Below are 13,812 nucleotides of genomic sequence, written 5' to 3' on the forward strand. Positions count from 1 at the left end.
TAAAATTATAAGATTGTCGGTAACTTAGAATTTCACGCCAGATATTGATGCTGTTATGATAAAAAAAAGATGTCAAGTTTCTGGAACATTTTAATTATAAATATTAATAAATGTGTTGTTAAATGTATTCAAATAATAAAAAATTCAAAATATTATAAAAATCATAGTATGAAACAAATATCTTGTTAAATCAAAAAATTAAAAATTAACAGTCTGGCTTGAGGAATTCAAAATTTTGTTTAATTTGACCCACACAAAATAATGAGTTTGACTTTTTATCAATCTTCACTAAACGGAGAATTTTTGTCAAGATAGTAATATGTTTATGATATATATGTAGCCTGGCGGATTGCCAAACTGTTTCACTAAACTAATTACAGAAATTAGTATAGTGGGAATAACTCCATTAAACTAATCCCATATAGAGATATTGTGTAGACTAAGATTTTATTTATTAAAATATACTATGAGAAAATCTTCCTGTGAATCTGTCGTTCAGCGCCGCTTGCTTTGTTGCATCGTGGAGTAATTGAATCGTCACACTTTGCGTTATTAATACTCCGGGGTAACTGTTAGCCATTTTACAGGACAAGCCACTTTTGTGAGGAGTTCTGGTAGTGTTTATAGAATCTGAATGTTATTCCATCCCACATGGCCTCAATATATCTACTCTAACATTAATATACATAAAATTTTATCTTTCATAATTATTTAATGAAATTTAATTTTTGAATTGAAAATATTTTAATTTACTTAATATTAGTTATTAAAAATTAATAAATATAATATTCACGTGCTTATAGCATAAATGGTTTGCTGTTACATATAGTTAATTATCTTAAATATTAGCATAATTAAATATTTGTAGACCAAAGGGACACACAGTTTCGGTAAAAGACACGTAAAGTCACATTCCTTGTGTCGAAGATGTGGCAATCGAGCATTCCACAACCAGAAGAAGCGTTGTGCCAGCTGTGCCTATCCCAGCCCTAAACTACGAGGATGTACTATTTCTATGTTATCTCAGATAATTGGTGCCTCAAGGCCAAGAAACGACGTGCTCCAGGGACAGGGAGAATGAAACATCTCCGAAATGTTCAGAGGAGATTTCGGTTTGTTGTTTGTGCGGTTTTTATTGAAGGAATGGATTCAGAGAGGGCACTAAACCTCAGGCCAAGGGTAGTCTCTCCACAGTAAATTCATAATTCGTTCGTTTTCCTTATTTATGGCTATTTCCTATCTTTACTTGTATAAATAATACAGTCAAACCTCTTTTGCTTGCCACAGTTTTTTAAAAAATTGAAATTTTTTAGGATATTTATATTAATCGCCAAATTCTAAATCTCGAATATTTTTACGCATTTTCGCGATGTCGTGGATTATGAAAAAGATTCTTGAATACCATTTGGAGGCTAGAGTGCGCCGAAGTTGGTCTCTATGGAAAGAATTTAGATTCAAATTGTCCGTATCAGAAAGCCCTTATGTTCCGGCATTATAAAGGAGGATAGATTTCACAAGTGAATTGAATAAGCGTATCCCTGTTTGTGTACTGAGACCTCTGCCCTTTAGCCAATTTTCCTTTAGGCTGCGTAGTGCGCTGTTTGCATGTGTTTTACGGATTATCACGTCTTATTCGTCTTCCATTAGAGATCCAAGTATTTTAACTATTCTTTAGTGTTTATCTAGCTTAGACTTTTGTCTGACAAATTCAGTAAATTCTGTTTTCTCCACATTGAGGAACCACTCACCAAGTTTATTTGGCGTCACCTTCAATAGGCATTTTAGAGCCTTCCAGTCAGTGGAAATAACATCCACATCATCAGCGTATGCCACCACATTGATTTTTTCCTTTATAGTATGGTTTTGGTTTTCTCAATGCAGCTTCCAGATATATGAAAAACAGCATAGGAGATAAAGGATCCCCTGATGTTGTTTCAAATGGTTGAGAGTACTTTTCTCGTACTCTAACCGATAGATAGGTTTCTAATAAGAGTGCCTTTATCATCAGAGTAGAGGATTAGTCAAGGAATTCTGTAAAGACATTCTGACGATTGATCGATCAAAAGCTCATCGATTCCGAGAATGTTGTTACATTTTTGAACCTTTGAATTGTCGAACATCGCCATCTATGACTCCAAACAATTTCAGAAGTCGATCTTCCTGCACGAAAATTTGCATGTAAAAGCGGATATAAATAGTTCCGCTTTATTCTTTGTAGAGTAATAATTTCCAGTACATTTCATATGCTGTTCGCTTCTTTAGTTTTCCTTTAGCTTTGTAAGGTTTTTGGACAGGGATCAATATCTCTGGTCTCAGGGGCAAATGGTCGTTTTTTGAACATTTCGTTGACACGATCAGCGATGAGTACATGTAGGTTTTCACTTCCATATTTAAGTAATTCTGGTTCTAGCCCATTTGGTGTTTGACTTTTATTGTTTTTGAGCATAGCATATGCTCTTTGAATTTTTTCAGGAGTTATTTCCAACTCCAATTTTCTGGGTTGGCCAGTAAATGCTGCAATTGTAATACTTTCTGATTTAAACAATTTCTTGAATGGATGGCAATTAATTCTGCAGCTTCTGCAGTATCTCGACAGTATTTTTCATTATTTAAAAAATTTTTTCCGTTACAACCTGTGCAACTGTACTAGACTGACATTTAATAAAAAAAGACGCTTAATAGTTTACATCAATGATAAAAAACATGTAGAAATGGAACGTGTGGCCGCTTTTTTCAATTCCAAGTAAAAAATTTCACTGAGATCAACCAATGATCTCAGGATTAAAAAACAAATATAATTGATACTGATTCTTTTTTCATGCAATAAACGTCTATTCAATCTAACATATTCATCTATACATACATAGGTCATGACATTGTTGGAATTGATCTTGTCGATTCACATAAGAAGCTAAATTTAAAATGAGGGCCTTCTGTTTACGTATTTTGGATGGAAAAATGTTCTTCAACGAACATTTGCGAATTGTTGTAAGCATGCCGCATTAATTAAATGTAAAAATCAAACGCAAAAACAGATATAAGGATTGAGAATTACGATAAAATAATCATGGAACTTAAAATTGTAGATCCGATAGAAAAATATAAATTTATAGTTTACTTTTATGGATGATTATCTTCATTAATTTTTATAAACAGTTAAAGAATTTCCTATCTTGTTTAAAAAGAATTTTTCAGGTCTAACATTAAGGTCCGTCTTCTATTTAGCTGTTCTGGCAATGTCCCTGAAGTCATTTCTCATGTTTCTGAATTTTTAATCAAAAAAAAGTAAAAAATATTTGCAAGGAAAAGAGAATTTGGTAGCAGATAGTCCTTTATATAGATTAGTTTTATAAAATTTTCGAATCTAATAAAAAAATCAAGATAAGTTCACCTAGTTTGAATAAAATGGAGGTGGAGCATTCATTTTGTGTTTCTTTTACTTTTGTAATGTCCATGTATTGCTCTTTGATGTAAAAAATTGAATTAATTAATAATGTTTTTGTTGAAGTGAATATATTTTAAATTTTATTAATAAATTATAATTGATAACCACAGTTTTATGTTGCGATCCAAAACAACAAAATTCATTATAATGGGACCGCCGGGATCTGGGAAGGGGACAATCTCAGAAAGAATCCTTAAAGACTTTAAAATGAACTATCTAGCCACCGGAAATATGCTCAGAAATGAAATGTCACAAAAAACAGGTAAATTCCCACAAAAATGATCCAAACCCAAGATCTCGGCCTGGAGGCAAAAAAATACATCGACTTTGGAAAACTCGTGCCTGACCAAATAATCACAGGAGTCGTACTCAACAAATTGGCGGGAATGAAAAATGAAAATTGGCTTTTAGACGGTCAGTTTTTGTACATAAAAACAGGATTTCCCCGAACTATTCAGCAGGCAAATGCCATTTTAGAAAACGAGGAAATTAATGCAGTTTTAAACTTGGATATTCCCTTCCAAGTCATTGTGGACAGAATTCGAGGCCGGTGGACTCACGTAGCCAGTGGGAGGGTTTACCACACTGAATTCAACCCTCCCAAAGTCCCCGGAAAGGACGACGAGAGTGGAGACGAACTGATTCAGCGGGAGGACGACAAGGAGGCGACTGTGCGTGCCAGACTGGACTATTATAACACTATGACTAAACCACTGCTTGAATATTTCAAGTTTATTTATTTATATTTAATTTTTAGAGGGAAAAATCTGCTGGTGGAGTTTAGAGGGAAATATTCGAATGAGATTTGGCCGCACGTGCATGCATATATTGCCCAGAACACGTCACCACTCTCATTCACTACTTATAACTAATTTTGTGTTTCTTTTTCAATAAAAATAATAAAATAGAGAAATCCAAATAAGTCCATAGTTAATTAGATATTATGTAATGTACTAAGTAAAGTGAATGGCTTTACTTAGAGTGATAATATTACGCCAGTTTTGAACACGCTATAAAAATAGACATGCCTTCGATAGGCGTACACAAAGATAGACACGTGATATAGTTTAAACTTTTATTTTATTAGATATTTTTTATTACAAATAATATTAAATTTTTAACAATAAAGTTAATCATTAAAATAGTATCAAGAATTTAAACATTTAAAATATTTAAGATACAAAAGTTTTGTTGAGTACCGTGGTAGTGATTAAATTAGAAATAAAATTTATATTTATTTTAAAGATACTCATAAATAAATTATTTAATAAAAAAATTTTTTATAATAATAAAAATATTTAAAAACGTTACTTATTTCTGTTCATGTGTGCACTCTTGGGATACATTTCACGCCCAATAACTGAGAAGGATTGCCTCGATAGCACAATTTCTAAATTAGGTGGAAAACCAGTGAATTCCTCATCACTGAGCCTCATAAATTGCAAGACTTGTGTGCATCCTCTCTCTTTGATATCACAACTGTACTGTCCTCTTTCAATCTCTGCCGACGATCGGACAATATATATATTTTGCTGTTCAAATCGACAGTGTACTGCCAGTGACAACCAAAAATTCAGGGTTGTTCGTACTCACTGTACTCCTAATAAACAACCGGGTCTTCAAAAAATGGAAAACTCTCAAAAAGAGCAGATTTCTTGGTTCGATCAGACAGAAGATGATTGGGTTGTTGATAAACTTGAGAAATGTACACTTAACGTGAATGAAGGTTATTTTAATTTAAAAATATTTTTTTAAGTTAATCTAATTTATTTTTAATAATAAATTATTTAGAAGTTAAAAATGTAAAACATGATTTTCAAATTAAACAAGTTTCTACAAATTGTTCAAAATCTTATTTTCTGGACATCCGTTCTGACAAAAAACACGACTTTCCAACAAAACCGTTTTTTATGAACCCGAGATCAAGGCCCTACACCGAAAACACCACTTTGGACGAACAGTATGAACCCACAGCACCGAATCACGGAAACCCATATTTTTATCGCTTCGAAAAATATCTCCGAAATAGACCGGGAGTCTGCATTCGGTACTAAAACGATTTTATTTATTTTTTAAGATATGAGTGGCAGGGAAAGCCGATTTGGGCTACGGGGGACCGGAGTTTGGTTAAGAAATGTGAGTATTGTGGGGAAGAACGAGTTTTTGAATTGCAACTATTTTCGACTGTGATTTCACTTGTTGGTAATTTTTGTGATTTATTGATCGGATTTTTATATTCCCGAGTTTTTGACGGTGGCTGTTTACAGTTGTGGTAAAAGTTGTTGGGGTGGAGATGGTCACAGGGAGGAATATATTTATTCGCAACATGAAATTTAATGAATTTTATTGAATTTTTAATGTTTTTTTACTATTTTCGAAGTCATAAAATTAAGTTTCAGACATTAAAAATCGAATTGGGCTATTAGTTAGTTAGTTATGTTACCCCGGCTTCACTAACACGTAGGAAATGGGCTATTCAATTTTTCCTGCTTTTATTCATTAAAAAACAAATAAATTCATACTTTAAGATTCTTTAGATTTTCTAAAAGAATATTTATTTTGTATTTAGAATAAAAAAAAATTTTAAGCTAATGAAAGTCGTTGTTTTTTTCCAAATTTCGATTGTTTATTTTCTAACCAGTTGATTAAAAAACGTTTGACTCGGTAGATCACTATTTCCTTTTTTATTTTTAAGCTTTTTTTGAAACAAAAAACTTGATAATCAAAGAATCTGTTATTTAGTATTTAATTAGTAGCAGAGGATAAGATGGAATGGCAATTCCCACGCAAGATGGCTTTTGATATGCGTTGGAAAAGCCATGTCCGTTCCCGATGATCATTTCTCCTTCTCTTTGCCAAATCCCCCAGTTTAATAAGGAATTTTTTAGTTCTGGGACCGAGGACTCCCGTTGACTGATTTTTAGCGTTTTGTCCAGGTTAGCTGCGGAGCCCGGCTCTGCGGCTGACGTAAAGATGTTTCCGGCAAAGAAGGTATCCGTGCAAGTTGCGTCCCAGATGAGCGACTTGCCATTTTCGAAGGGGAAAGTCGTTAGGCCGTCAGGACGTTTACCATCCTTCCGAAACAGGCCGACCGGTTCCAACTGTGTTGGGAATCCGGCAGTTTCGAGGGTCCGCTGTACAAAGTTGTTCATGAATTCAGTCAAATTTTAATAAATAAAACCATTATTAATATTATTTTGTAGGTTATCAATGAATGTAGAGACGGTTATTATGATTATTTCAGTTCCAGATAGTTTCAGAGGCGACGTGAAGAATTGGGGTGTTATGTTACTTTTTAAAAATGAATCTATCTAAATATTGTTTCTTTTTTGGCTGTCGTTTTCGTTGAACTGGGAAGATTTTATCTTCAAATTCATTCTAAAATGGTAAAATTACAAATTTGATTTTTTGTCATTTTTTTGTAATTTATAGACTCAATTTTTTTTTTTTTAAATAACGAGTACAAAAGCAGTTCATTCGGTACGCTTATGGACGACGATTGTGTGAGAATCGGTGTTGCACAACGCTTGGGTCTTGACGTCTGTCAGGAACACAGATGCCGGTGTGGAGGAATAGTCGATTCCAAAGGACTACACCTTTGTCTTGCAAGAGGAGTGCAGGTCGCGCTCCCCGCCATGCCGCACTCAACGACATAATACGACGGGCCCTCGAGAGCGCAGGATTTCCAGCACACCTGGAACCCGTCGGGCTGGACCGGGGAGATGGCAGAAGGCCCGATGGGATAACTCTTTTCCCGTACTCCCAGGGAAAATCACTCGCATGGGATGCGACGTGCGTAGACACGTTCTCCCAGTCCACGATTCTTCGGAATATTCATTCGCCCGTTGGCTGCTAATGCAGCAGAAAAGGCGAAGATATCTAAGTATTTGGAGATCGGAAAACTTTTCCGTTTTGTCCCAATCTCGATAGAGACGTCTGGTGTAGTGGGATCCAAAACCGCGGAATTTCTCAAGGAAATTGGGGCGATGCTGGCTAAACGAAGGAGGGACAGTCGCGAGGGATATTGGCTTCGCCAACGTATCGGAATTGCAGTTCTTCGTGGCAACACGCACGCGATACTGGCTGCCGGAGCGTGACGATTTATAATACTTTTCAGTGACATTTTGTACTTTAGACTCAATTAAAAGCAAAATATTTAATTATTTTCTTATTATTTTTGGAATTAGGGGTTTGATGAGAGTATAGGTATTTTTTTGAAATGTGATTTGGCCGGAATATTAATAAAATGTATTTGGGTTGCATTCTATCAAGATTTCATACCATAAATAGACAGAAAAAATTGCCGCAAAATTTTTTTGATTCCATCTTTCCAAAAACACCTAAAACTAATTTATTGTAATGAAAGTTAAATTAATTATTGAAATTATTTTAAATAAATTTTATTCAATCATCACACCACTTTATGCATAAATTAAAACATTTCGGCTTAGGTGAATTATTAACTATGTTGGGAGAATATAAATCAGTAAACTTTCAAGAAAATTTAAACCTCTAGAGGTCATGTTCAAACGAATTCGCGAAAAGGACATTACCGATGATGAGATTTGATTATTTATATAAGAAAAACAACAAAGAAATGTCATCCCGCTCTGTTGAGGAAATTTCTGTCCTTTTTCCTGACGGGTCTAAGCACAAGGCGCAGTCCTGGAAGTCGACTCCTGAAGATTTAATCTGCTTTTCCAAGTGATGCTCACATCCAATATTCCCAGATCAAATAACGAATTTGTGGCTGCTCGAGTCGACGGAAATCTTTGGGATCTGACCCGACCTCTCGAAAAGTCGTGTTCCTTAGATTTTGTCTCATGTTCCGAACCCGAAGGCCTTAATGTCTACTGGAACTCCGCAGGAATGATCCTCGGCTGTGCCATCGACAAGACTTTTCAAGATGCAGTCTTTTGCGGAGTAGGTTTAGGAAGCCAAAAATTACACGTAGATATATATCTTCACAAGTATAAAATACAAATATTAATATTTAGAGATAAATTTACTCATAAAAAAGCCTCTTCGTTGTTGTCTATTTCTGAGGACATTATTCAGAAGGGACTCCCAATTAACAGACTTGTCTGCTCTGTTGAGGAAGCGAAAAGCATTTTTAAAGTAAATTAATTTTTTTTATATTTTAGGACAACAAATTCTTACTCGGGCAACTTTTAGCCAAAAAAGACGAAGAAATTATCTCCGTTTATCGGTTTTATATTAAAAGCGGACTTTCAGTTGTGGTGGGGTTATTGGGATGAGTGAGATACCACACGTGCCTTTTACTTCCATGATTAAACACATCTCAGTTCTGCAGGTAAGGGAGGTGGTGATATTCTCAGACTTTATCCGTCGACTGGAAAGGACACAAAGACCTTCAACGTGTTTATGCTATTGCATTTCCCACCGTCGAAATGATTAAACAACAAAAACGGATTAATCAGGATCTTTCCAGGGATCACCGAACGATTGGATCAGTTTTCTCTTCTAATCAATTTGCAGGAACAAGGATTATTTTTCTTCCACAATACAAGTCCTGGAAGTTGTTTTTTCTCCCCGAAAGGCTCAATCGTCTACTCAAGACTCGAAGAGTTCATAAAAGTAATATTTATAAACTATACTTAGAATTTGTGGTGGGATCACGGATATGAGTTGGTACAGACCCCAACTATATTCAAAAATGATATTTGGGTCACTTCTGGACATTGGGAGCACTACCAGGTCACTTTTCACGAATATTTCAGGAGAATATGTTTAAGATTCTAATGGATCACCAAACATATGTATTGAAGCCCATGAATTGTCCCGGGCACTGGTAATTGTGTTTGCACTTATTGGAGTATGATTTATAAAACCCAGCCACGGTCTTATCGAGAGTTGCCGATCAGATTGGCCGAGTTTGGAGTTGTCCATAGAAATGAGTACTCGGGGGCACTCACAGGACTCACTCGAGTTCGAAGATTCCAGCAAGACGATGCTCATATATTTTGTCGGGTAGATCAGGTGAGGATAATTCTCTATAAATAAGATTGGCACTGAGATTCGAGACAGTCTCAAATTCGCAGAATCGGTTTATTCCAAATTGGGTTTTTCTGTGAAATATGTTCTTTCGACTCGACCGACTAATTTTATGGGCTGTCAAGAAACGTGGACTATCGCCGAGAAAGTTGTGTTTATTTTTATTTTCTAGCAATTAAGCGATGCCTTGGTGGATTTTGGATGTTCATTCTCCACAAGTCCTGGCGAGGGGGCATTTTACGGGCCAAAAATCGACATGATAATTTGTGATGTGCTTGAGAGACCTCACCAATGTGGGACAATACAGTTGGACTTTCATTTGCCTCAAAGGTTTGATCTCTTCTATGTCAAGTCGGTCAATTTTTGATATTCGCGTAGTAGCAATCAGGAAAAGGAGACGCCTGTAATGATCCATCGAGCTATTTTGGGTTCATTTGAGCGGATTATTGCAATTCTATGTGAAACCTATGGCGGGAAATGGTTGATTGTGTTGTTATGTCAGATTAGGCCATTTTGGTTATCTCCGTTTCAATGCATGGTGATTTCCGTGAAGGAGTCCTCTATGGAGTATGCACGTGAGATATTCAAACGTCTACGGAGCGAGGGATATGCATGTGATATTGATGTTAATCCAGAAACGACTCTTAATAAAAAAATCGCCGTATCTAGACAAAAATATAACTTTTTGGCAAGTTGGAATTATTTGGTCTATTCCAGTTGTCGGTGATTCAGAAAAGTTGGATGAAACGGTTGATCTCAGAATTCGCGACTTTGAAGCTGAGTCGCTAAAAAGAATCAAACTATCCGTCGAAGGGTTGCTGTCAAATTTCTCGAATCTAAAAAACTTGTATAAATAGACTAATTTGTTTTTTTTGAATCAATTAAATGGCTTGATATGTATTTTTTGTCAATTCTTATGTCCTGGGAGGGTCTTTAGATTTAAGAAAAATCGTCAGCAATTCATTTTAATATAATACCTCCAAAAAACGGAAATGCTGAAAATGACTAAAAAATTCTCTTGTATATTGAATATATAAATCATCATTTGTTCGCTTTTTGTACAAATGAATGTTTTCAAATAGACATAATAGATCTGAAAAGATTTCAACATTAAACGGGAATTTCAAATGGATTTTAACGGTCATTGACATTTATAATGGCTGGTTTTTTTAATTTTTATAAATTTTGATATGCACGACTACTCTATAATAAGTCGGGTAAAGAAGTGTGTCAAAACTTAAGATCTTTGTTTCGCTTAAATGAGCCATGTAAATTTTTTTCAATCAGACAATGGGTTTAAATTCAAAAATCAAAAAATAACACAACTATGCATTGATTTAACATCAAACAAATTACTGAAGGCCCAATAATTTTCGGGCTTAAGGAACTGTCGAAAGATTTAATCAAATGATAATCATAAAGTTGTCAAAAATGATGGACAACAGTGAAAGTAAGTTAATAAGTTAGAAAATGCTTTCATTTTTAAACAAAAGTCCTTTCAAAAGATACCGAGTAATAAAGGGAATAAATTCAACAATTTATAGTTACACATATATCACATTATGTCTTAGATCAGGGGTGCGCAAGCTTTTGGGGTTTGCGGCCGCATAGCATTTTTTTCCTTCTCTTCCACGGCCGCACATTTTCTGCATTATTTTTTCGATATTAATATAGTAATTTTTTTTAATTATTAAAAGTGACCGCATAAGTTGCCCATTGTCATCGAGACCAAATGAGTTCCTGGACAGGAAATGCTCTTGTTCATCAGGGACATCATATTATTAAATTAAATAATTATTTCACGGACAAAAGATAAGAAAGAAGGAAAATTAATTAAAAGAAATGTATTATACAAGTTATTCTAATGACGGCCAGGATCTTTGGTATTTTTTGCGAGCTTATTGAAATCCACTGGTAGGGTAGATATCATTATGTGCAAACATGACTCTAAGTTTGCATCCGTTATCCGAGATCTATATTGACTTTTTAAATATTTCATTTTGGAAAATGTAGACTCACATAAATATGTGCTTCCGAATAAAACGAGAATATTTCTTGCCATTTCACGTAAATTTGGATAATCTGTCGCTGATTTCCATACATTCAACAAATCTTCGCTTTCATTAAATTTATTTATCAAAATTAAATCATTTTTTAATTTCAATAATTCAATTTGAAATTCCAATGGCGCATTCTCAATCGAAACAGTATGTGGTGCTGCAGTTAATTGAAGTTTGAGTTCAATTTTTTTAAATTCGTTAAATCGCTCTTCAAATTGTTTCAAAATATAATCGAATATAGTATTAAATGTATTTGGTGTAAGATCGTCATAATTAATTATTTTGTAATCAATGAGATTTTTGACTTTTTGAAAATGAAATAATTCATTTTTTTCTATGTGAATATTCCTCTTAGACATGTCATGTCCAATTTGAATTCCAAACAACATTGTTTTACTATTTCAAATATATTTTGACCCCGTACATTTCCAGGTAGTGACTTCATGGATAGAAAATCCTCATGTATTTCAAAATCGAAGGATAGAGTACGAATAAATATGATCAGCTGAGCAGAATCACATATATCATTCGACTCATCAATGGCAAGTGAAAATAACGTGTCCTATGTCCTAAGTTGATATTAAATTTTCTTTTTTCTTCATTCAAAGAACGTCGTCTTGACGAAAATTTTATTAACGAAAACGATTTTTTTGAAATGACCAAATGCACGTAGAAATAACGTAAAAAACAATCGAAAAACATAGTTTTCAAAGAAAGCTCGAAGTTTTTATCTATAAAAAATGTAAAAACATTACACAATCTCAATTGAGTAAAATATTAAAAATGTCAATAGGGACTATAAACAAAAACATAAGCAATGAATCCTATTTTGAAAATAAGAATTCTAACAAAATTTCCTCGAAGCTTTCCTTGATTTATATGCTGCATTATGAATGGATTCAGAGTAAAAGATCATTCGGGGATACTATTACAAATGAAATGCTACAACAAATGGCAATAAAAATTGCAAAAAATTTCATTTCCAAATTTTAAAGCTTTAAGTACATGAATCAATTCTTTTAAAAATAAATTTGGAATAAAATCTCGTACTATATTGGGAGATCAGCAATTAGTCAATTCTGTATTTTTATATGAAAGCCATGCTGACTTTTTATCTAAAATGTCATCTTATGATCTCAAAGATGTGTTTAATTGTGACGAAACCGCATTGTTTTTTAAATGCACGCCGCGTAAGATGTTGACACTACAATCCGAAGTAAATCGGGAAAGGTTTTCATTCCAGCAAATACCACCTCGAAAATACAACCCCTTGACCAAGGAATCAGCACATCTTAAAAAACCTCCTTATGAGGAATATTACGTTAACTGAAAGAGAATACAACTAACTTTCATGAAAAAATCAGAAATTTCAAACTAGTTGATGGAATACTATTGATAATTGAAGCGTGGGATAAAATTACAAGAACAACAGTAACGAATTTCTTTGAAAAAGCATTTAACAATTGGGAAAAGCAGGACACTCCGGATGGCTCTACTATTAAGGAAGACTCTCCGGTTTCAGATGATAATGAAAATTGTAGATATAAAATTTGCAACAACAATGATGAAGAATTTTCGGAAAAAATTGAGTCCTGTAAAAATAAGGATCAAATAATAAAAATGCTAAGGATATCTAGAAAATTGGCTTCTGTGATGAAATGTTTGGAATTGAGACTATGAAAAATTTTATTCTACAAAATTCACCTTCAAATATACCAATTATGAGTAAATTACAAAATGTAATGCAAGATATAAAAAAAGAAAAAAAACTTTTAATAACTGATTTTACGTGTAAAAATAAATAAATTCAAAATTTAAAATAGTTTTCGTTAAAAAATCCACTGTAATTTTTGGCTAAATAATTTGTTTCCAAATGATAGGAGATTCGACTTAGAAACAGGGTTGTTAGATTTAAATCATTTGATTTTAATCAACAATAAAAATCAATGATTTAAATCATTAAAAAAAATCAAAAAAATCAAAAAAATCATTTAAATTTTTTTAAATGTCTGGAAGAAAGCGTGATTCTTTGTGGGCTTATTTTGATAAACGTATTATTCCTGGAAAGACCGGAAGCCGTGCCAGATGTCGTAATTGTGGGAAGGACATACAAGGTCTTGTATCTCGGATGAGGCAGCATCATTTATTATGTCGAAGTAATATTGATATCCCTGAAAATATGCCGGTACTTTTGTCGAAGTGGTCGCAGTTTTTTTAGGCTTTTAAAAAATCTAATAATTTTTGAGGTGGAATATATTATATTTTATTTAAGTCGCTCTATCAATAATTTAA

The 13,812-nt window shown here is 33.8% G+C and overlaps 2 protein-coding genes and 1 long non-coding RNA gene across 3 annotated transcripts; all 3 read left to right on the top strand.

Moving 5' to 3' along the window:
- Positions 1 to 1,369: 1,369 nt before the first annotated feature.
- On the top strand, positions 1,370 to 4,317 carry LOC115232093 (GTP:AMP phosphotransferase AK3, mitochondrial-like). The gene is made up of 4 exons (XM_029801960.1): positions 1,370 to 1,427; positions 2,473 to 2,584; positions 3,556 to 3,707; positions 3,740 to 4,317. The coding sequence occupies exons 1-4, from the start codon at positions 1,370 to 1,372 to the stop codon at positions 4,315 to 4,317; spliced, it is 900 nt and encodes a 299-aa protein (XP_029657820.1).
- An 807-nt stretch (positions 4,318 to 5,124) lies between these two features.
- LOC115232112 lies at positions 5,125 to 5,704 on the top strand. The gene is made up of 3 exons (XR_003883580.2): positions 5,125 to 5,171; positions 5,237 to 5,492; positions 5,523 to 5,704. It is a non-coding gene; the product is annotated as an uncharacterized LOC115232112 (long non-coding RNA).
- A 3,579-nt stretch (positions 5,705 to 9,283) lies between these two features.
- LOC115232094 (threonine--tRNA ligase 1, cytoplasmic-like) lies at positions 9,284 to 9,827 on the top strand. The gene is given in 2 exon segments (XM_029801961.1): positions 9,284 to 9,445; positions 9,483 to 9,827. Coding segments are annotated over 2 exon segments (507 nt in total).
- The last annotated feature ends 3,985 nt before the right edge of the window (positions 9,828 to 13,812 follow it).

The sequence above is a fragment of the Octopus sinensis genome, unplaced genomic scaffold (assembly GCF_006345805.1).
Source record: "Octopus sinensis unplaced genomic scaffold, ASM634580v1 Contig19321, whole genome shotgun sequence".
Taxonomy (NCBI): domain Eukaryota; kingdom Metazoa; phylum Mollusca; class Cephalopoda; order Octopoda; family Octopodidae; genus Octopus; species Octopus sinensis.